Raw genomic sequence first — 22,764 nt, 5'->3', positions numbered from 1 at the left:
GAATCGTGGATACTTGTAACAAGACATGTTTAACAGTGAGGGGAACATTACAATGCCTGCATGTGAGTGAGAGGGAGAACTCAACAATTAGAGGAAGGATCCTGTTCTACCTAGGGAGGTGGTGGGCTCTCCCACACTGAAGGCATTCAAGATGAGGCTGGACAGCCATCTGTCGGGGATGCTCTGACTTGGATTCCTGCACTGAGCAGGGGGTTGGACTCGATGGTCTTGTAGGCCCCTTACGACCTACTATTCTATGATTCTCACTGGTCTGTGTTTCCCTAATCAACAGTGAGGGAACCTGCAGCCCCCCTGATGTTCCTGGACTGCAGTTCCCATCATCCCTGATCTTCAGCTGTGCTGGCTGGGGCTGACGGAAGTTGTAGTCCAAAAGACCCAGAGGGCTCCAAGTTGGGAAAGGCACCTTGAACAATCCAGTTGCCAATTTTTTTAGGTGCCAGATGCTCCTTGAAATCTAAATTTCATCACCCCTGCCTGTATTATGGGCGTCTCCACAATCCGTTGTTATCCCCGCAACCATATGATGCAGGAAGCAAATTCTCAGAAAACAGACCTATTAATGGCCATCATAGCTAAATAGAACTTCCATGTTCAGAGGCAATACATTTCTCACTAATAGTTACGATAACAGTGGGTGGCTTCACAATGGCTGTGCCCTAGTAAAGAGTTCCCTGAGGCATCAGGTAGTGCACTGCTGGAAACAAAATGCTAGACTTGACGGTCTGATATGGCATGGCCATTCTTATGTTCTTAGGTCTCTAATTATCCCCATTTTACAGCAGGGGATCTGCAGTGGGGAAAATGCAGTTTGCCAAAGGACAGCCAGCAAAACCCATAGCTGAGCAAGGATCAGAATCCAAGCGTTCTACCTAGACCCAGGCCAAATGCATGCTGGCCAAGGAAGATGGGTGTTGTAGAGGGCCCCTGGTTGGGGAATGCTGCTATAGTGTAACAGGTGGTTGCAAAATGCAGTACCTAGGGCTAAACACTGTTACTTTTTTTTTTTTTTTGGTAAAGACATGAAGAATAACATCAGACCAGCCAACTTAAAAGTGTAGCCCTTAAGTAATGTGCAGCATCACAAGATTAGCAGCATCCATTAAAACAGGCATTAGTGACTGGAACATTATAGAAGAGCAGCATTTTTTTTTTAACTGAACTAGGGAGGGCTTCTACACTGAAAGGCAGCCAAGAAATATTGTAAATAAAATAAATAAAATTAATGGCTGTCGTTTTTAAAACTGGTTTGGTGCCCTCTTTCCTGCCTCCAGAACAGAGACCCAATAAGAACACTTCAAGCAAGCAAAGGAGCAAACTAAACATGCATTACAACCACGATCAAGAGCACACTTATTTGCAAAAAACTGAAATGCACCAGTGCAAATGAATGATGGAGCCAGAATGAGAGTGCAACCTAATTTTGTGTATTGTGGATGAACACTTTTCTGATTGGATTGCTTTTAGATTATATTTTTATGGTGTTTATTTTTATCTGTATTACTGTGCTGGTTATGGTTTATATTGAATTTGTTTGTTCTGTTATATTAATTATGGATGTTTTTACATGTGCATGCAAGCTGCTTTGAAACTGCTTTTTGTGGTGGGAAATGATGCATACATTTCAGTAATCCTCATCACTACCAGCACTACCACTAGGCACTATGTTGGTGATATGATACATAAATAGCAGTATGTTCTACATAAGAACATAGAGAGCTGCCTTCTCCTGAAGGCATCTCCTCGACCATCGGTCGACACTGACAGGTAGCTGCGGCTCTCCAGGGTTTCAGGCAAGAGTTTTTCCTGCCCTGCCTAGAAATGTCGGGGATCGAACCTGGGACCTTCTGCATGCAAAGCAGGTGCTGTACACCGAGCTACAGCCCCTCCCCTAAACTCTAAAGACCTGGAGCAGAGTAGTGCTGGAACTTGAGCATCTGCAGAGTGAGAACCAGGAATCTCTAGCCAGGAATTGTCCAGGCAAAGATGCAGTCTAACCTGCATGCCTTGTGGGGGGTGGGCAGAGTGAATATGGTAGCCTTCCCCAATCTGGTGCTTCCCAGATGTTTTGGACTACAACTCCCACCAGCCCCGACCAGCATGGGCAATGGTCAGGCATGCTGGGAGTTGTCCAAAACATCTGGAGGTTAGGAAAAGCTGGACTATGGAGTCCTTGAGCACTTCACCACCCAGAGCAGACTCTGGCCTGTCGCCTTGGTAACTTGTCACATGGGACAACAACCCATGCATCCATGGCAACCCCTAATACACTGGCAGGACGGTGGCAGTGACCACACCGCTCAAGGTTCCTATAGAACCTGGCCCTGAGAATGAAGAATTTGGAAGGCCGTGGAATGGTGGGTAGGGTTGTGCTTGGCAGCCCTCGTGCAGTTTGCCAGGAGACAAGTACACGCAAGAGTTTCCGACCCAGTCATAAGGTTCCACTTTGGTGGGGACAGCAGAGGAGCTTTTTAAAACAGAACATGCAAAACTGAGACTCCTCGCTGCAGAGGAAGACACTTTGCCACCACCCGCACCTTCATAAACCACACTCAGGTTTATTTTGAGCAGCTTCTCCACCAGCCCCTTTGTTTCTGTTTCCAATTTTAAAACCAGTCTTTAATTTTTTTTGTTAATCTTATTTTCACAAGTACACACTGCTAAGACTTGCAGCACGCAAAAATAGGAACAAACCACTTTTGATATTAAAAACTCAATGGGAAGAGGAGGAAACTTAAGGTCAGTCTCTCTGACCTTAAAGAGAAATTGTTAACAAGAGTATGGCGTACTCCAAGGGTGGGCAAAAGGTACATCAGGATCTACTGGAAAAACCCTAGGTGATCTGCAGTAGTTCTATAAGGGCTTTTGTGAAGGTTTGAGGGCTAAAGAGGCAAGGAAAGGAAAAAGGTCAGGCCTAGGGGCCTGGGTTTGTTGTTGTGGAGTGGGGTATCCCTGAGAGGAATGGTTGCATTTCCCGGGTTAAGTTTCAGTTTCATTTCCCCAATTAATTTTCATTTCTTCAGGTTTGAAACAGTACTTTCAGTTTTGAGGGAGGAGGGTATAAAGAGAGAGCAGGAGAGCCAGTAAGAGCAGAGTCACGGAGACCAGAGCCTTAAGAGGGAGCAGGAAGAAACAGCCTGGAGAAGTCTAAGTACAGCTAAGGTAAAGGAACTTGCATTTTGCAGCTTTTAATTTCTCTTAATGCCTTTTGTATCATTTAGTTCTGTTGTGCAAATGCCTTTAGTTGTGACTTGCTTGCTTCAATTTACCAGTAAACTGTTGTCATTAGACCCTGTATCTAGAGTGTCAGTCACCCCATGTCTACAGCCTAAACCCCACGTTATTGGAAAGGGGAGGGTAAAAGAAGGAAGGTGGGACTCTTTAGGAGACAAGAGATCCTTAAGGAGTTGCTCAGGTGGTCCAGGTCGTAAGGGGAACCCTGATAGCTTCTCACTTCTAATTGTTTATCAATTAAATTAGGCTGCAGAAATGAAGAAAACTGAGGGGAGGAGGGGTACCGAGGAGTGGATTTTTGTGCCTAAGGACTATGAGCTCAGTTCACTCAGCTCAGTGAAATAAATTCTTAGTCATGTACTCAGAGGCATCCTGTTCCTTAACTCTACTAGGTGTATTACTTCTGCCTTGAGCCACCATTTTGCCCCTGACTCCAACTGGCAAAACTCGAGGTTCTTGTAAAAAATAAGTGAGAGATCCCAGAAGCCTAGAATCTGCCCTCACCCCTCACCCTAGATTACTGTATGAATGTACTTTACTACAAAAGGCCTGCCATTGGGGGGGGGGGGTATTCAAGACCAGCATATAAAAGATGATGGGCTGCCATAGTCTCATGACCATCTTATTGGGAAAGGGCCTTTTCAATGGTGGTCCCCCAACTGTGGAACGTTCTCCCCAGTGAGACCCACCTGGCACCAACACTGTCATCTTTTCGGCACCCAGTTAAGATTTTCCTCTACTCCCAGGCATTTGAAGGCACATGAAGGGCTTTTATGCATCAGTTGTTTTGGTTATGGATCCTCTGATGTTTAGCTGTCTCATTATGTTTTGGTATTCTAATGAAAATTGGTTCTGGCTGTTCTATATTCTGTTTTTAATAATTTTGTTGTAAGTTACCTTGGGTCTTTTTAAAGAGACTGGTGTCTAATAATTTAACAGCAACAACAGCAGCAGATAACTTAATATTTCAGAGGTATTTTTGAGTTTAAAATATTTTGGAATAACTCTCGCAAACACTGGAGAAGATGTATTTTATTTCCTTTAACCTATAGGGGAGCTTTGATGTGGTCATTATAATATATCTGTCTGTTTTTGTACATTTTGGAAGTTGTTCCTTTTGCTTTTGGATTATGGTTGCCTTTGGCTATACGTAAGGAAGTTTATGACTAAGCAACAAATGGATTCTCCAGGCCGCTGGATGGACAAGGTTAAGGCCCTTTTATTTTTTCTGCACAGGATCACCACTACATATTCAACCAGCATTGCCTGCCTCACCAACACCCAACAGCTTAGTCCCTTATGAAAGGTCATCTGACTAACTGGAAGCAGATTAACTGTGCATCTTCTCATGAAAGCTAGCTTCTCCTTCTCCCAGTCATCTATCCCATATACAAATCGAACACAGCATTCACCCTCACTCTCTCCACTATTATCCCATGAAGGTCATTCATAAGATACCAGGATTTAAAAGTAACATAGCTGGGCTAATACAGAACACACTGTCTTAAAAGCACAGCTGCACAATTCGTTTTATCATCTCTGACGAAAGGAGAAGCTACTTTCTCAAGGAGAAGCCGGGTGAATGGGATGCAATCACCAGCTAGTAATATTATGGGCTTGTATCAAGATTACATTTCTGTAGCACTGCTTAGCTGCCATCTGTCCACAATGTCTGCATGATTGGCTGTAGATTCCTTTGAGTAGATTCTCACTTGGCTACTGGGTACTAACCTACCTTAGGATCCAATCAGACACAACAGTGGGAGACACATATTTGTTTGCTCATGTACACCCCACAGTGTGTGTGTGTGTGTGTGGAGGGGGGTACTTTACCAAGAAAAGGAACCCAGAAACATCCCCCCTCCTGCAAGCTCCTTCCCCTTCAATTGTCACCACCAGCAGGTGATACCGAGCGAGATGGGAGGAGAAGCAGGACCATTTCAGCAGCCCTGCTGAAAAACTATTTAATTAATTCCTCTTCCCTACCCATGCCTTTGTCCGTGTGTGTCATTTCTTTTTACATGGCAAACAATGTCACATTTTACTGATTGGATGTAAGCTGTTCCATGAGCCTTTCTGGCCGAGAAGCAGGAAAAAAAATACTTTAAGGGCACAACCGTTATGCTGGCTGGAGAATGCTGGGAGTTGCAGGACTTTTTTCTGTCTAAACATGCATAGGATTGTGCCTCAAAAAATAAATAAACCTTTCCTCCCCTCAATCTGTTGCTTCACGCCCTTTTTTCTGCTCTCCGTGCTTGGAGCAAGAGGCTGAAGGGAGAGGAGGCATGGGAGGGAAGGCCATTTATGTGCTCCTTTCACTGTTAAAGTAGGCTCCCTGCCAATCCCTGCTTTATAGGTGGACAGGGAGATATATGAATGACAATGGCCCATTCATATCCAACTGGGCCCCCAGAGCAAGTCTAGCATCCAAATCAAAATTCTTTCCTTGGGGCTTTGTTTACAGGAGCTTTAAGCCTCATCTTCTTGCTTACTACCTTGGTTCTCAATTGCTTGCCATTAGCAAACACAAACACAAACATTACTCCTGAGGTAAGGAGTAATTTGGTTTAGTTAGGAAGTGGAGGAGGAGAGGGAGAAGGAAGAGGAAGAGTTCTCGATTACCTGAAGTTTCAGATACCCTTATCTATACCAACTAAAAGTCACAAAACAGTGATCTAGCTTCCGAGTTTCACTGTACCCTTCTTGAGGCTCAACACTGAAGAAAAAGGGGATGAGGTGAGGAAAAAGGAAACAGTGCTACCAATTAAGGGTATGTCAGATCCCCCACTGCAACACTAATTCAGCCAGCTGTTTGCAAAATAACTACATTTTGCTTACTGCGACAAAGTCTCAGGTTGCACCAAAGGCTGAGAAAGACCCAACAGCTGCTCCCCCTTTGAAAAGATCAAAGCCAGCAGTCATTTGGGTTCATCTCTAGCACTTACCAGAAGTCAGGATTTCACCTTCCTCACTTTAATGTTCTGTCTTAAATTTAAGATTTCTCACGTACAAATTCTGGGACTGGAACAAGAGGCAGGGTTGTTGCTGGCGACGAAACGTCCTTAAGAGAAGAGGAGCAAACTGCAACCTTCGTGTTTAGTTGTCCTCTGAGGGTTGCCTCCGCCCTTAGGAGCGTTAGGGTGCAATCCTATGCATGTTTAGACAGAAAAAGTCCTACAACTGGCTGGGGAATCCTGGAAGTTGTAGGACTTTTTTCTGTCTGAACATGCATAGGATTGCGCCCTAAGACAATCTAGGTTCTGATTACGGTGTGGTAAACTCTTGCCAGAACAAAGTCCCTATAAACCCAGAAACAGCAAAATGTAATAAAGGGGGATGAAGGCCAAAACTCACTTTTCCTCATTTGTGCAGAGAAGAATATTTGCCTAGATTCAGAGTTAACCAACATTTCCCAAAATCAAAACTGTAAAATCCGAAACCAGATTTCCTGGAGGGCCTCCAGGGCTACCTCATTTTAAGAAATGCTAGTTTTCAGCTCATTGGAAGGACAGATACTGAAGCTGAAGCTCCAATATTTTGGCCACCTAATGCGAAGAGAAAACTCCCTGGAAAAGACCCTGATGCTGGGAAAGACTGAAGGCAAAAGGAGAAGGGGACGGCAGAGGATGAGATGGCTAGATAGCATCACTGATGCAATGAATATGAACTTGAGCACGCTCCGGGAGAGAGCACAGGACAGGAAGGCCTGGCGTGCTATGGTCCATGGGGTCACGAAGAGTCGGACACGACTGAACGACTGAACAACAACAACAACAAGTTTTCAGCTCATATGCTTTGGGATAGAAACAAGAAAAAAAAGACACGCAGATTTCCAGACAACTATGTCACCTAATCAATTCTTCATGACCATTTTTTAAATAAAAGTATTAAATATTTAAAGGCTTCCCCATGACCAACATACCTCATAAGACCAGACACACTGCACTCCGGCAAATCTTCGTACACATCTCCCAATCTCCACATCCTCGTGGGTGGTGTACATCTCTCGAAGGCACTCCCCAATGTGAGGGACCATCCTCCGCAGCACCTCCCGGCTCATGATCACACCCGGACCCCCCATGCAGAAATTCTCTCCAGGTTCCAGGGCCAGTTTCCCCATCTCTTCAGTGGTGCCCAGCCCTGTCTGCCCAAGGAAGAGGGGTTCGCTGCTATTCAAACTCCGAAGGAAGTTCTCCAGCTTGTCCCCTTTGACGTAAACATCATCGTCGGCTCGCATGAACCATTCGTACTTGTCCAAGTAGTGGTCATGCATGTACTTGAGCATCATGAATGATTTCTTCTGGGGTGGGTAAGAGTCATCTACACCAGGCAGTGGCACTATGGGGACTGGAAGAGATGTATCCGAACCCTCACTAGAGAAGAACTCAACCTTGCCGGGGATTGTGCTGGACCACGTTCTGTAAAGCAAAAAACCAAAACCAGTTAGGAAATCCATTTATTTGCTTATCAACGGAGACTACTCCTTCCAGTTCTTGGACCTGTTACTGATTCATAAGAAGATCTGTCCTTAGCCAAGGAGTAAGCAACCCAGTGTCTTCCAAGATGTTTCGGAGTATAACTCCTGAGAATGTAGGCTGGATGTGCCTGATCTTGTCTGATCTTGGAAGCTAAGCAGGGTCAGCCCTGGTTAGTACTTGGATGGGCTCCTGGGAATCAGGCTTCCTGCACTGAGCAGGGGTTTGGACTCGATGGTCTTGTAGGCCCCTTCCAACCCTATGATTCTGTGAAGCCCTGACCCTTGGACATGCTGCTTGGGGCTACTAGCAGCTGTAGCCCAAAACATCTGGAGGGCACCAGGTTGCCTACCTCTATCTTAGCCCATGACTGCTAAGTTTACTCAAGAAGCTTTGGCAATGGGACTTTTGTTGAAAGGTTTATGATAGTTCAAGAACATACTGCCTAGCATTATCTACATGGTTATTGACACTCTCCAAAGGATTCTAAAAGGTTGGTGAGGCGGGACATCCCTTGCAGAAGCCATGCTGAGTCATCAGTCATCCTCAGCAAGGCTTGATCTTCGCTATGTTTAATAATTCTAGTTTTAATTATGTTTTCCATCAATTTACCTGGAGTAATGTTAGGCAGATCTGTAATTTCCTGACTCCTCCCGAAATCCTTTAAAAAAATACTGTTACACTGGTGGCCTACACTGGTGTCTCACTTGCTAGGAGACAGCTACTAGGGTGAGGGGTATAATCTTTATGCCTGCTTGGGGGCTTCCCAGAAACATCTAGTTGATCAGTATTGTTAAAAGGATTCTGGGGTAGGTGGGCATTTGGTTGATCCAGCAGGACTCTTCTTATATTCTTACATGGCATAGGGAGTGGGGGAAGAGACAGACATTATGGGAGATAGAGATTATGATCAACAAAGATAGGAAACCTGTGCCCAGGGCTTCCTTTCATTTCCAACTGCAAATTTACATGCAGAAAGGCATGTTCTTTCAACAGCAGTGGAACTCTCTACTTAAGGGTATCTGCCAAAACCCTAACCTCAGCATCTCTGCAGAAACACTGGCAATACATTGCATCTCACCTCTTTTTGGTGGCAGCCAGGATTCAAGCTATTAACTATGTAACACTTCACATATAGCATTTTTATTTAATGCAAAATCCAATTAAAATTTAAGGGTTAAATGTTACGAGAGAAAAAACAAGTGTGGTTAGACATTGTCTTCATATTTGTCATTCCAAGAAATCCCAAAGATGGCCCAGTTTTGCATACACTTATTCCCTGGATGATTCTGGATGGGATGTTTTAGCGTACATTACTGTTTTGTCTAACTCCGCTGGATGTATTTTTAATGCAGAATTCTATAATTTTAACTGTCCCAAATTGTAGGGATTGGAAAGTTTGCTGATCGGCCTAGAAGCCCTGAATGATGTCCTATGGCAGAACCTAGCTAAACTGGATAGTAGCACAGACAGCTGTCGCCTGTGTAATGCATGGATTCTGTTGCAGGCCTCTTTCAAGTCAGACCCAAAAAAGCAGAGCTGCCCAAGGGCCAATCAACACCGACCCACACATTAAGCATCTACCCTTGCGCTTTCAAAGACCAAGAAGTCTAGACTATCCAGTATTCTCTTCTCAAGTTTCCACCTACAATTTCCACCTAAAAGAAGTGTACTTCTGGCAGGAGGAGACGGTAGTAATCGGATAGTTTTCTATTCTTCCCCTTCCCTTCCTTCCCTGCTCAAAGGCAGAACATTTTAGTTATGTTAGGTAGCTTTGTTGCAAACATAATCTGCGCTGACAATCTGATTTGAAAACTCTCTTGAGGTGTGAAAGTGAAGCACTCCTTAAACATATCCTTGCTATTTTCTACTGGGAGCTCAGCGATATTTTTAGACAAGAAAGGTATCTGTTCACACATTTTTTAAAAGGAAAGAAAAGGAAAAAAAGGCTGGCTGCTTTATTTTATGTTAGAGTTTAAAATATTCACACATATTTTAACAATTCACACATATTTAAACTACTGTTTTTTACATATTGACATTAGGAGGAGCAGAAAGGTTGCCATTGTTCTCTCTCTCAAATACAAATTTAAAACAAGGAAACACAAGCTAGTTTATTATATCTGGACTACTTTAACCCAATCTACCTTAAGAATTTGGGGTGGGTAACAATATTAATCTGGTAGGGCATAAATAAAATTCCCATTAAAGCTAATATAATGTATGGAACTGCAGTGTATATAGTAAACATTTTAACTGTCCAGAAATATGTCTGGACCCATGGCCCAGTTGGAGTCCACCAGGAAAAGAGCTTTCAGCGTGGTGGTCCCCTTCCTATGGAATTCCCTGCCTTTGGCGGTCAGGCAGATGGCAACGTTGTGTTGTTTTCGGGGCCTCCTGAAGACACTGCTATTTCAAGAGGCCTTCCCTTGACCAGCTGCGGTTTATTAAGTTCAGAATCTGTTCTTTTAAAATGTTTTAACTGTTTTAATTATGGGGTTTTATTCTTTTATCTTGCTGTTCACCACTCCGAAATCTTTGATGTGGAGCGTTATATGGATATTGTAAGTAAGTAAGTAAGTAAATAAAGTATTCAGTAAGCCCATTAGAAACAGAGGAGGCACATTTGAGATGGATAGTCTATGTAAATTGTACTCCTGCAAGCAGAGACAGCCCAGTGCTTGAGTTAATAAACTCGTTTACGTATTTGCCTCAATGGCGACAGCATTTTAATAAAGCAGACAGACCAACTAATAAGAACACAGGGATCAAATTTGGTAACTTGGCACCATCAGGCTATTGCCAAAGGATCCAACTTTGATTCATTATTAAAACTCTTGAGAGTGCTTTTGACAGGACTAGGCTGGGGGCCCAAGTGGCCATCTAAACCCAGAGGGTATCTTCTTCTACCTAGGGCCCCGAACAAAGCTGCTGGAGCTGGAAAAGCTGTAGCCCAGCCTTCCCCATCCTGATGTCCTGCCTGGCTTGGGGACACAGGGGATTGTAGTCCAACACATCTGGGGGGCACCAGGTTGGAGAAGGTTGCTGTACCCCAATAAACAGAAGACCTTGCTCTGCTGACCAGGTAAGGGCAGAAGGCAAGACTCCTCGTATTTATACCAGGCCTAGCCAATCTAGCAGCTTCGTGCTGTCTGCCAATCACAGGAGCCAATGTTACAAACCCATTTCTTTCTGTACTTTAAGAGGGCTTTGAGGCCCAAGCACATGTCCTAAGTAATACAAGACTTTGCCCGGTACGTTTTTTTGTCAAAGCCTCAAGCCCTTTCCAGATTTTCCCTTTCTCAACCAGACCCAGCCAAATAATCCTTCCCTCAAGAGCTGAACCAGGCAGGTCCACTTGATTAAAATCCATTAAAAAAAAGTCTGCAAGGTCAGAATCTGGGGTTATTAATCTCTTTAGGAAAGAGTGGTCTCCCTCCCCCTCTCTCTCCCCCTCACACACACACACACACACACACACACACGGGGTTGTTTAATCCACAATGAACTGCAGTGTGTGCCGGAGAACATTTTGAATATGCAACCCCAAGCGGGGCTTGCTGTGTCATGCAAACCCGGCCACCGAGGGTTATTTGAGGGTTAAACAACCCTCACATAACCTTACTACAGACGGAGGGTCAAGCACCTCCCAACGAGCACAGCTGTGTCGTGCGAACAGGGTCATTATATTTTAGGGGGAAAACATAATTCTTTGCCCTCCCTTCTTTCTTTACCCTTGCTAGTTTTTTTTAAATCCAGACAGACACAGCTATGGTTTACAGTGAGCAACTAGTGTAAAAACGAAAAGAAAAAGAAAACCTCATTTGGACATCACATGGTTCGGAAATAAGGTTCCCCGTTGCCAAATTAAACAAATGTGAAACCAAGACACAGCTTCTTTCTACCCGCCCCCTAAATCCATAAAGAGATAAAGTAACATTAAAAACTTTGTGTGTATTTTTCTTCCAAGGTATCATGAGCAGTTTTAAAAGATAACCAGAAACTCAGGTAGAAGCTATGGAGAGCTGCGATCCTGCAGAGTCCAGAGCTAACCATCCACTGTGGTTTTTTTTAATCTGTTCCTTAAAGCCGCTTTCATTGTGAATGATCCAGCCCTACCTATAAGAGCACTTCCCCCACCGCAGACAGATTCATCTGATAAAGTGGCAAGATTAGGTTCTTCCAGCTACTCCCATTTAATGACTTCCCTTTACGAAAGCCAATTAATTCCCTTACTCTGCTCCGTTGCACCATGAAAGATTAACTCCAAGTAACATCAGTGAGAAAATACAGACAGGGAGTTTCATTTTACAAGGACAACCTTACCCTAACGGCAGAGGTTTTGCAATTTTCTGCCTTCAAGGACCCTGCACCAAGGCTACTAATCTCCTGAGGAATCCCATGTCTGCTGTGGAACTCCTATGGGATTATGGGACCCCCCTTCAGTAGAATCAGTGTTGTTTAGTGCAGAGGAGGGCACTAAATGGGTGGATCTGGATCTCTGGATGAGGCACAATAGATCAAGAAGGATTTCTGACTCCCAATTTTTTTTAACAGCAGCAGCAACAAAATGGTCCTCCCCTCTCTGAAATATACTGCTGAAATAAAAAGAGCTTGGGTGTAATCAGGAGTGGATTTGTGTATGGACGAGCTGTGAGCTCTATTCAGTTCTGGTACTCAAACAAAGTCCTGGGCTCAGAATTCTTTAATTCTAAGTGCATATATCTTTTGCACCAATCTTTGGTTGATGGATCTCAGGGTTCTAGTAAAAAAAAAAAAAAAAGAACGGCTTATGGCCTGGCTATTTGAGGCACTGCCTACCTCAGTATGAATCTGCTTGGTTATTAAGATCAACAGGAGAGGCTCTTTGGAAGACTCCCTCACTTGCGGAGGCCTGCTTATCGAGCACACAGGAAAGGGTGTTTTCCAGTATGGCTCTCGAACTCTGGACTATGCTCCTTCTGGAGCTCTGCCTGGTCCCCACTCTCTCTGCATTCAGGAAGAAGGTCAAGACACATCTTTTTAAATTGGTCTTTTAAACCACTGTTACAGCTTTTAAGGTTGTTTTCCGTGTTTTACTATATTTTAATTTTATTATGTTTTTATGTTTTGAACTCATAGAATCATAGAATAATAGGGTTGGAAGGGGCCTATAAGACCATTGCGTCCAACCCCCAAAACCACCTTGGTTGATCCCAGAAAGACAAAATAGATATTAATATTAATACCCATTTTTTTAAATCAAAACAAAGTAGAACCCACAAGTCTGCCAACCCCAGTGTAGTGGTCAGAGTGTTGGACTAGGATTGTTGTTCAGTTGTTCAGTCATGTCCTACTCTTCGTGACCCCATGGACTATAGCACGCCAGGCCTTCCTGTCCTGCGCTCTCTCCCGGAGTGTGCTCAAGTTCATATTCATTGCATCGGTGATACTATCTAGCCATCTCATCCTCTGCCATCCCCTTCTCCTTTTGCCTTCAGTCTTTCCCAGAATCAGGGTCTTTTCCAGAGAGTTTTCTCTTCGCATTAGGTGGCCATAATATTTGAGCTTCAGCTTCAGCATCTGTCCTTCCAATGAGCACTTAGGGTTGATTTCCTTTAGGATGGACTGATTTGACCTCCTTGCAGTCCAGGGGACTCGTAAGAGTCTTCTCCAGCACCACAGTTCAAAACCATCAGTTCTTCGGCGCGCAGCCTTCCTTATAGCCCAGCTCTCACAGCCATACATTACTACTGGGAAAACCATAGCTTTGATTAGACGGACCTTTGTCGGCAAGGTGATGTCTCTGCTTCTTACTATGCTGTCTAGGTTTGCCATAGCTTTCCTCTCAAGGAGCAAGCGTCTTTTAATTTCATGGCTACAGTCACCATCTGCGGTGATCTTGGAGCCCAGGAAAGTAAAATCTGTCACTGCTTCCATTTCTTCCCCTTCTATATACCAGGAAGTGATGGGGCCAGATGCCATGATCTGAGTTTTTTTAATGGTGAGTTTCAAACCAGCTTTTGCACTCTCCTCTTTCACCCTCAACAAGAGGCTCTTTAGATCCTCTTCACTTTCTGCCATTAGGGTGGTATCGTCTGCATATCGGAGGTTGTTGATAATTCTCCCAGCAATCTTAATTCTGACCTGTGATTCATCCAACCTGGCGTTTCTCATGATGTACTCTGCATATACGTTAAATAAGCAGGGTGACAATATGCAGCCTTGTCGTACTCCTTTCCCAATTTTGAACCAATCGGTTGTTCCATGTCTGGTTCTCACTGTTGCTTCTTGACCCTCATACAGGTTTCTCAGGAGACAGGTAAGGTGGTCTGGTACTCCCATCTCTTTCAGAATTTGCCAGAGTTTGTTGTGATCCACACAATCAAAGGCTTTAGTGTAGTCAATGAAGCAGAAATAGACGTTTTTCTGGAATTCTCTTGCTTTCTCCATGATCCAGCGAAAGTTGGCGATTTGATCTCTAGTTCCTCTGCCTCTTCGAAACCCCGCTTGTACTTCCAGTAGTTCTCGGTTCGCATACTGCTGAAGCCTAGCTTGTAGGATTTTGAGCATCACCTTGCTGGCATGTGAAATGAGCGCAATTGTGCGGTAGTTTGAACACTCTTTGGCGTTGCCCTTCTTTGGAATTGGAATGTAAACTGACCTTTTCCAGTCTTGCGGCCATTGTTGAGTGTTCCAGATTTGTTGGCATATTGAATACAGCACTTTAACAGCATCATCTTTTAGGATTTTAAATAGCTCACCTGGAATACTGTCATCTCCGCTAGCTTTGTTGTTACTAATGCTTCCTAAGGCCCACTTGACTTCACTCTCTAGGATGTCCAGCTCAAGTTCAGTGACCATACTCTCCTGGCTATCAGGGACATTCAGATCTTTCCTGTATAGTTCTTCTGTGTAGTCTTTCCACCTCTTCTTAATCTCATCTGCTTCTATTAGGTCCCTGCCTTCTTTGTCCTTTATCATGCCCGTCTTTGCACAAAACGTTCCCTTGAGATCTCTGATTTTATTGAAGAGATCTCTAGTCTTTCCCATTCTGTTGTTTTCCTTGATTTCTTTGCATTGTTCATTTAAGAAGGCCTTCTTGTCTCTCCTTGCAATTCTCTGGAACTCTGCATTCAGTTGGGTATATCTTCCCCTTTCTCCCTTGCTTTTCGCTTCCCTTCTTTTCTCAGCTACTTGTAAAGCCTCATCAGACAGCCACTTGGCTTTCTTGCACTTCTTTTTCTTTGGGATGGATTCTGTTGCTGCCTCCTGAAAATGTTACGGACCTCCGTCCATAGTTCCTCAGGCACTCTGTCTATCAGGTCTAATCACTTAAATCTATTCCTTACCTCCACTGTATACTCATAAGGGATATGATTTAGGTCATACCTGAATGGTTTAGTGGTTTTCCCTACGTTCTTCAATTTAAGCCGAAATTTTGCAAGAAGCAGCTCATGATCTGAGCCACAGTCAGCTCCAGGTCTTGGTTTTACTGACTGTATAGAGCTTCTCCATCTTTGGCTGCAAAGGACATAATCAATCTGATTTCGATATTGACCATCTGGTGATGTCCATGTGTAGAGTCGCCTCTTGTGCTGTTGGAAAAGAGTGTTTGCTATGATCAGCATGTTCTCTTGGCAAAACTCTATTAGCTTTTGTCCTGCTTCATTTTGTACACCAAGGCCATGCCTGCCTGTTATGCCGGTGATTTCTTGACTTCCTACTTTAGCATTCCAATCCCCTATGATGAAGAGGACATCTTTTTTTGGTGTTAGTTCTAGAAGGTGTTGTAGGTCTTCATAGAACCGATCAACCTCAGCTTCTTCGGCATCAGTGGTTGGGGCATAGACTTGAATTACTGTGATGTTGAATGGTTTGCCTTGGATTCGTACTGAGATCATTCTATCATTTTTAAGATTGTACCCCAGTACTGCTTTTCCCACCCTTTTGTTGACTATGAGTGCTACTCCATTTCTTCTAAGGGATTCTTGCCCACAGTAGTAGATATGATGGTCACCTGAATTAAATTCGCCCATGCCTGTCCATTTTAGTTGGCTGATTCCCAAGATGTCGATGTTCAATCTTGCCATCTCATGTTTGACCACCTCCAGCTTACCTTGATACATTGATCTTACATTCCAAGTTCCTAAACAATATTGTTCTTTACAGCATCGGATTTTCTTTTCACCACCAGACACATCCACAGCTGAGTGTCCTTTCGGCTTTGGCCCAGCCGCTTCACTCTTTCTGGCGCTACTTGGAAATACCCTCTGCTCTTCCCCAGTAGTATATTGGACACCTTCCGACCTGAGGGGCTCATCTTCCGGCGTCATCTCTTTTAGCCTTGTGATACGTTCCATGGGGTTTTCTTGGCAAGAATACTGGAGTGGGTTGCCATTTCCTTCTCCAGTGGACCACATTTTGTCAGAACTCTCCACCATGACCTGTCCGTCTTGGGTGGCCCTGCACGGCATAGCTTATGGCTTCACTGAGTTACGCAAGCCCCTTCGCCACAACAAGGCAGTGATCCATGAAGGGGGGAGTAGGATTGGGGAGACCCAAGTTCAAATCTCAGGTCAGCCATGAAGCTCACGCAGTGACCTTGGCCCATCTTTCAGCCTAACCTACCTCACAGAGTTCTTGCTATGACAGAGAAGAGGAGAAACACATGCATCACCCTTAGCTCCTTAGAGGCAGGGCTGAGTAAAAAGTAAATAAATAAAACAAAATATGGGGCATCATTGCCCAGCATGAATTGAGAACTTGCCCTGGAACACAGCCGTTTTCCTTCCAGGCAAACCTATCTGCTATTCCTTCAAGGTAGGACTTTGAAATACGGCCTCAGCAAGCCTTCCATAAAGTCTGTTTTCTGTGTACCCTGTGTACTTTGAGTGTTCCACACACTTCCCATACATTATTCCAGCAATCCTTATAACAGCCATGCAAGGTAGCCAGTATTTTCCCATCCATATCACAGATGGGAGGCTAAGAAAGGGGAGCTGGGAGGCCTGCCTAAGGTAATACAGTGGGTTCATGGGCTGAGATAAGATTTGAATTGGGGACTTCCTTGCTCGCATTGTGGGCAGGGCTAATGACACAGTTCCTAGCCAGGGGAAGGACCATAAGTCAACCGTAGAGCACCTGCTATGAATGCAGAAGTACCCCAGTTCAATCCCCAGCATGTACATTTAAAAGGATCAGATAACACTGGATGGAAGAGACCTCTCCCCGAAACCCAGGAGAGCCACTGCCAGTCAGAGCAAGCAGTACTGAGCTAAATGGACAAATATTTTCACATTCCTATGTTCCCCAGACTCATGTCTTAGACGCATTAAACTCCTCCACCCCCAATGATAAACATGAATAATACTCGTGACTCATGTTTATCCCTGCTATTTTGCAGGGCAACTGGATGGAATCTTAGCATACTATCAGGGCCAGCCTGATTAGGCAGGGTGAAGCAGCTGCCTCAAGTGGCAGACACTGGAGGTGGCAGCAAGGTGTTGGAGGAGAGAGCTGTGTGGCTCATGGCCTGTCCTATGCTCCCTAAGCTAGCCTGCTGCCTTCAGGTTCAGTGGAGGATGCTGTTCCATCACCATTGTTAAAGAAACAATCTAATCAGCTTTTGTACATGAAATGGGAGAGGGTGCCATCTTGTTCTTTTCCTCAGGCAGCAAAATGTCTTGGGCCAGCACATATATTGTTGCATGTCGCTCACTACCCAGTTTTTATCAGGGGCCATCTTTTGAACACTGCAAGGCTGAAGGGTCAACAGATCCCTCCCACCCACTGATTCACTGCCACATGAGTTAAGAGGCAGGCAAAGGCCTCTTTTAACCCCCTCCTCCCCAACATGAACAGCAACAGAGGCTTTGGCAGAGCCCTCCCATTCCTGTGGGTGAGCCAAGCCATAAGGAAGTAAGCTTAGGGTGGAATCCTATGCAGGTTTAGGCAGAAAAAAGTCCTGTAACTCCCAGCATGCCCCAGCCAGCCTTACTGGCTGGGGCATGCTGGGAGTTACAGGGCTTTTTTCTGCCTAAACCTGCATAGGATTGCAACTTTAGGGGCTTAAGGAGGGCGACTCAAACAGCACCTCTGCTGTGGTTCGTGTTAAGAGCCACTGCTTGCCTGTCCCTAAGGGCCAAAATACACATTATTTTAAATGCATGTGTAGCATCTGCGTCTGTTTTTTCTTTTTTTAGTTTTAGTCTAGAGTAGGCATGTGGCCCCGATCTGGATCAGAGCATACCGTGTAAGGGGTTTCTACAATCCAGATCGGGCCCCTTGCAGCTGCTCTAAACTGAAAAGAAGACACAGCTGCTAGACACGCATTAAAAGTCATGTCTGCTTCAGTCCTTACAGCTTAGAAGAAAGGAATCTCATGGAAGCAGGTGAGGCAGGGAGGTGTATCAAAGGGCAGAAAAGGAAGCCTCTCAGGCCAGATGGAGACCCACTGACCTTCTCTCTACTGTAGCTCTGTGCCTTCAGGCAAAGAACAGAAACTACAAATAACAAATGTAACTCCAGCCTTTGAGATCCTGATCTAGCAGTGCTCATCAGCAGGGGGCTCCCCCACCATTCCTCTATTTCCAATGTTCAGGCATGAGTGTCGATGTTTATGGAGCCCAAGAGGTATCACGCGCACCCAAGAGGGAGGCATCCAGGCTTGCAGGAAACTCCAGGAGGGAGGTACCAGCAGGTTTGGGAGAAGCCCAAGATTTGAAAAAGCACAAAAACCTGTAAGAAAAATAAACCCTAAAAGTGGGGAGGTTATCCCCAAAATAGCCCAAGGAGGACTGAGCATGCTGTAGTCATGGAATGCTGATTACTGGGAGGGGGGAATGGAAAACTGGGTGACAGACAGAGGAGGCTGGTGGCTCTGATTTCGGTGGGGCTGTGAATCCGTTCTGGGTTTTAGTCAGAACCGGCCAGCCAGAACCAACCTGTTTTGTGGGATAGGGTTCAGCACCTTGGACAGCTCCTTTGGGGTGCCTGCTGGTTCTGACTAAAACCACAGCCCCACCAAAACCAGAGCCACCAGCCTCCACTGGTGGGAGCGCAAATGGCATGGAGTCTCGTGGAAGACAGCATGGCTGGCTGGTTGAAACAGTGAACAGGAACACTCGACACTGCCATGCAATGTTTTGTTCCAGATCTCACCTGCTCCTTTGAAACGGCCACTCTTACTGCATACCTCCTTATTCTTGAGTAAGGCAGCGGTGAGGAACCCCACCCCTGGATCAAGACTTTAGCCAGCAAGACACATAAGACTTTGTCTCTTGCTCCTGCGTCACCCAACCTCTTTCCAGTTACCAGACTACTTTCCTGGATGTTGACCATTGAACTGATAATATGTCATGGACTCTGCCTTCCCCCATCCTCTCAAGCACTGCATTATTGATAGGGATAAGATAAGAGCCTGTCTGAGACTTCTGTCTGCCCACATCAAAGCTTACTAGGTTGCAAACTGCATTAAAAACAAAAGCAAAGGCTTTAGAAGTAGCCAATACAGGTGTGAAGAGGGGGACAGTTTTTTCTCCCTCTCACAGCACTGCAATGCTGTGGGTGAAGCTGACAGGCAGTAGGTTTAAGTCCGACAAAAGGAGGCACTGTTTTGCACAATGAGTAATTCACCTATTATAGAACTTACTGCCATGAAATGTGGCGATGGCCACTAACTTAAGATACCTTTTCTTTCTTTCTTAGCTATTAGAAAATTCATGAGGACTAGGTCTGTTGAAGGCTATTAACCATGAAAAGCTAAACAGAACTTCCGCAAACAGAGGCAACCTACCTCTCAATCTCAAGATACCAGGGACAAAGAACATAGGAGGTTCGTCATCTAACGAACATAAGAAGAGCCATGCAAGGGTCCATCTAGTCCAGCATTCAGTTCATACAGTGGCTAACTGCTTGTGGGAAACCCACAAGTAGGACATGAGTGAGACAGCATCCTCCCGCTCCTGTTCCCCAGCAACTGGTGTACACAGGCAGACTGCCTCTGATACTGGAGATAACATATAACCATCATGACTAGAAGCCACTGATAGCCTTACCCTCCAGGGATTTCTCCAATCCCCCTTTAAAGCCATCCAAATTGATGGCCATACCACATCTTGTGGTAGTGAATTACATAGTTTAATTATGTGCTGTGCGAAGAAAATCCTCCTTTTATCTGTCCTGAACTTTCTGCCAAACAGTGTCATAGGATCACCCCAAGTTCTAGCATTAAGAGACAGAGAGAAAAAGGTCTTCCAATCCACTTTCTCCACACCATTCATAATTTGCTCGCCTCTATCTTGTCTTCCCTTACTCGCCTTTTTTCTAAGCTAAACAGTCTTAGACATTGTAACCTTTCCTCGTAGGAGAGTTGCTCCTTTAGGGTGCCCTTTTCTGCATCTTTTCCAACGCTACAAAATCCTTTTTTCTTTTTTTTTTTTTACATACGGTGACCAGAACCGTACACAGAATTCCAAGTCCAGTTGCAAGTGCAGTCCTGCCCTGCTTTGCAAGTGCTCAGAAGCACCTTGATCTCTTCTTCTAGTCTTATAATGCTTTCAGTTGTGTCTGCTATCTTTACCAGAGCATCTTCTACAACAAAATGAGGCTGTGGGATGTCTGGCACCTACAGAACAGGTAAAAATCCATAAGACCACAGCCAGTATTTCAAAAGGGTTCTGTGGGCTTTTGAACCACACTGAGTATAGATTATGCTCTCAGACAATCGTGCCTAGTATATTACCAGTGTGTTGCTAGATAAACTAAAAAGGCCACTCACCAACTTAACAACACCTTGTGTTTTCTTAAAAGACTATGCAACATCCTCCTAAAATGCAGACACAGCCTTGCAGAAGATATTATTGTTCTCTGCTCTGTGGGAGTGGAAGGCACACCCTGACTGAGTAGAGAATGTCTCAGACTTAAACTCCCCCCAAACTTCAAAGGCTTAGTGGAGCACGGTAGTAGCTCCCAGCTGTGCCCTAATATTTTTTTAGTGGGGGGAGACCCTTAACACTTTTGACACTTGCTCTGTTCTTGCTAGGGGCCGATTCACACATGCAGGTTCATCACTTATTTGTGGCAGCTTAGCTCAACGTTGGCTCAGTGACTGTGTGAACCCAGACGGAACTGCTCCCACTCTAGCAGAACAAAGCAAGCCATCAACTGTCGAATCCTGGAGTTCCTTGCATGGGAGCTCATCTGGGGTTCCGCACCGCGAAGGCCAGTGGCAACTTTCTCAAACAGACAACTTCCACATTGCTACCAACTGCCTCCCAAGATGTGTGCCGGCTGTGGCAAGCTCGGTGTGTTCTCAGATGCACTCAGAGCTCACGCGGAGCCATGGCAAAGTCCAACAGGCCTAGCCAGTGCCTTGTGTGAGCCAAACGTGCACAAAAAAATGCTTCCAAGAATCCTTTGCAATATGCAAGAGTTCAGCAGCAGGCAAGCTGGTGTGGAAAGGGTTTCCTGAAGCTAAGAATCTGGAAAAGGGAAGGACTCTAGCTGAGTGGTAGAACACATTTTGTGTGCAGAAGGTCCCAGGTTCAAGCCCCGGCAGCTCCAGGTAGAGCTGGGAAAATTCCTGTCTGAAACCCTGGAGAGCCACTGCCAGTCAGTGTAGACCAGGGGTGGGGAACCTATGGTCTCCAGATGTTGTCTGGACTACAATTCCCATCACCCCTGACCACAGGCCATACTAGCTGGAACTGATGGAAGGTGGGAGTCCAACAACATATGGACCATACCGAGGCCAACAACATATGGTGTTGAGAATACCGAGCTAAATGAACCAACAAGCTGACTTGAAAAGAAGCCTCCGATGTTCCTTTGAGGGTTCTGTCGTGTGATTTTTCTGTACGTGACCTTCCCTGTGGGGATAACCAAGGAGCATACACCTGTACACCCCTGCGGAAATCCATCTCGGCGTAGACTGATCAGCCTCCCTCTTTGCCCACCTTTCAGCAGATGTTCAGGGACTTTTTATTCAAGCTAGCTTTGAAACAAGGAATGCTTGCTTTCTGCAGACGTTCTAATGCCGCTGCCTCTTGCTGATTTAAACTACTGGCTTTATTGCTATCATTTTTAATGAATGAGGAATTTTACTGGCTTATTTACTGTTAGCTGCTTTGATTATTATGTTAATATTATAGCAGGGTATAAATCCCAAACTAAAACTAAACTAAGAAAGCAATCCTATGGCCACTAGACAGATTCTGGGGGCCATAGGATAGTTTGGATTCCTGGATCCGAGGTCAGAGACAGCGCTCCGGCCTCGGAGCCAGGAATCCAAGCTCCCTGCTCCCTCCCCCTCGCAGCCGGTGTGGAGAGAACCACACCGGTGACCTCGGAAAGGAGGTAAAGGGGGTGGTTCTGTGGGTGGGGAGGGAAGGAGACAGGGAGGCTGGTTTATGCCATATCCCCAGGCCTCCTAGCCTTCTTCCTTTCCACTCTGCAGTGCCCCAGCTAGACAAGTGAAAAAGCCCATTTAACCAAAATGCACAGCGGGGGGAGCCACGGAGGCGAAGATCACCTCTGCCACTCCTCCTGCTCTGCATTGGGAGGCTGTAAGCCTTCAAGTTTGGAGGCTGATGGCCATCCCGATAGGATTGCACCCTAAACTGTGTATACAGTGTAGATAGGAACACAGGAAGCTGCCTTATACTGACTCAGACCATTGATCCATCTAGCCCAGTAGTGTCGACACTGACTGGCAGCAGCTCTCCAGGGCTTCAGGCAGAAGTTTTTCCAGCCCTACCTGGGGATGCCGGGGATTGAATCTGGTACCTTCTGCATGCAAAGCAGGTGCTCTACCACTGAGCTACAGGCCCTCCCTGTACAGATAGTACAGAAGTAAGGCACACCCTCCTGAATTACCCTTAGGGAGCCCCCACACAACATTTGCCTTTCTCCGTGTGAACATAAACTAGCTTAGGCCACATTCTGAAGTTAAAGTTTCTAATAAAGGACTTTGTTTTCCACTTGCCCTTTCCAGTTCTTAAGCAACGATCTATAATCTATCATCACATTTTTTAACTCACTGACTAAAAAAAAAGTT

At 45.1% G+C, this 22,764-nt stretch overlaps 1 protein-coding gene across 2 annotated transcripts in view; it reads right to left on the bottom strand.

The window, feature by feature from the left end:
• CHSY1 (chondroitin sulfate synthase 1) overlaps nt 1-22,764 on the bottom strand; it is a 128,895-nt gene that overhangs the window by 99,720 nt on the left and 6,411 nt on the right. For both annotated transcript variants that reach the window (XM_084817354.1, XM_084817353.1), the window contains exon 2: nt 7,175-7,670. In XM_084817354.1, the coding sequence (XP_084673480.1) occupies nt 7,175-7,670 (496 nt within the window). The remainder of the gene's footprint in view (nt 1-7,174; nt 7,671-22,764) is intronic.

This window comes from Heloderma suspectum, chromosome 11 (genome assembly GCF_057233095.1).
Source record: "Heloderma suspectum isolate Gila_16-S chromosome 11, 16-S_ref, whole genome shotgun sequence".
Lineage (NCBI taxonomy): Eukaryota > Metazoa > Chordata > Lepidosauria > Squamata > Helodermatidae > Heloderma > Heloderma suspectum.
Note: the sequence above shows the minus strand (reverse complement) of the source record. Positions and strands in the feature narration are given on the sequence as shown.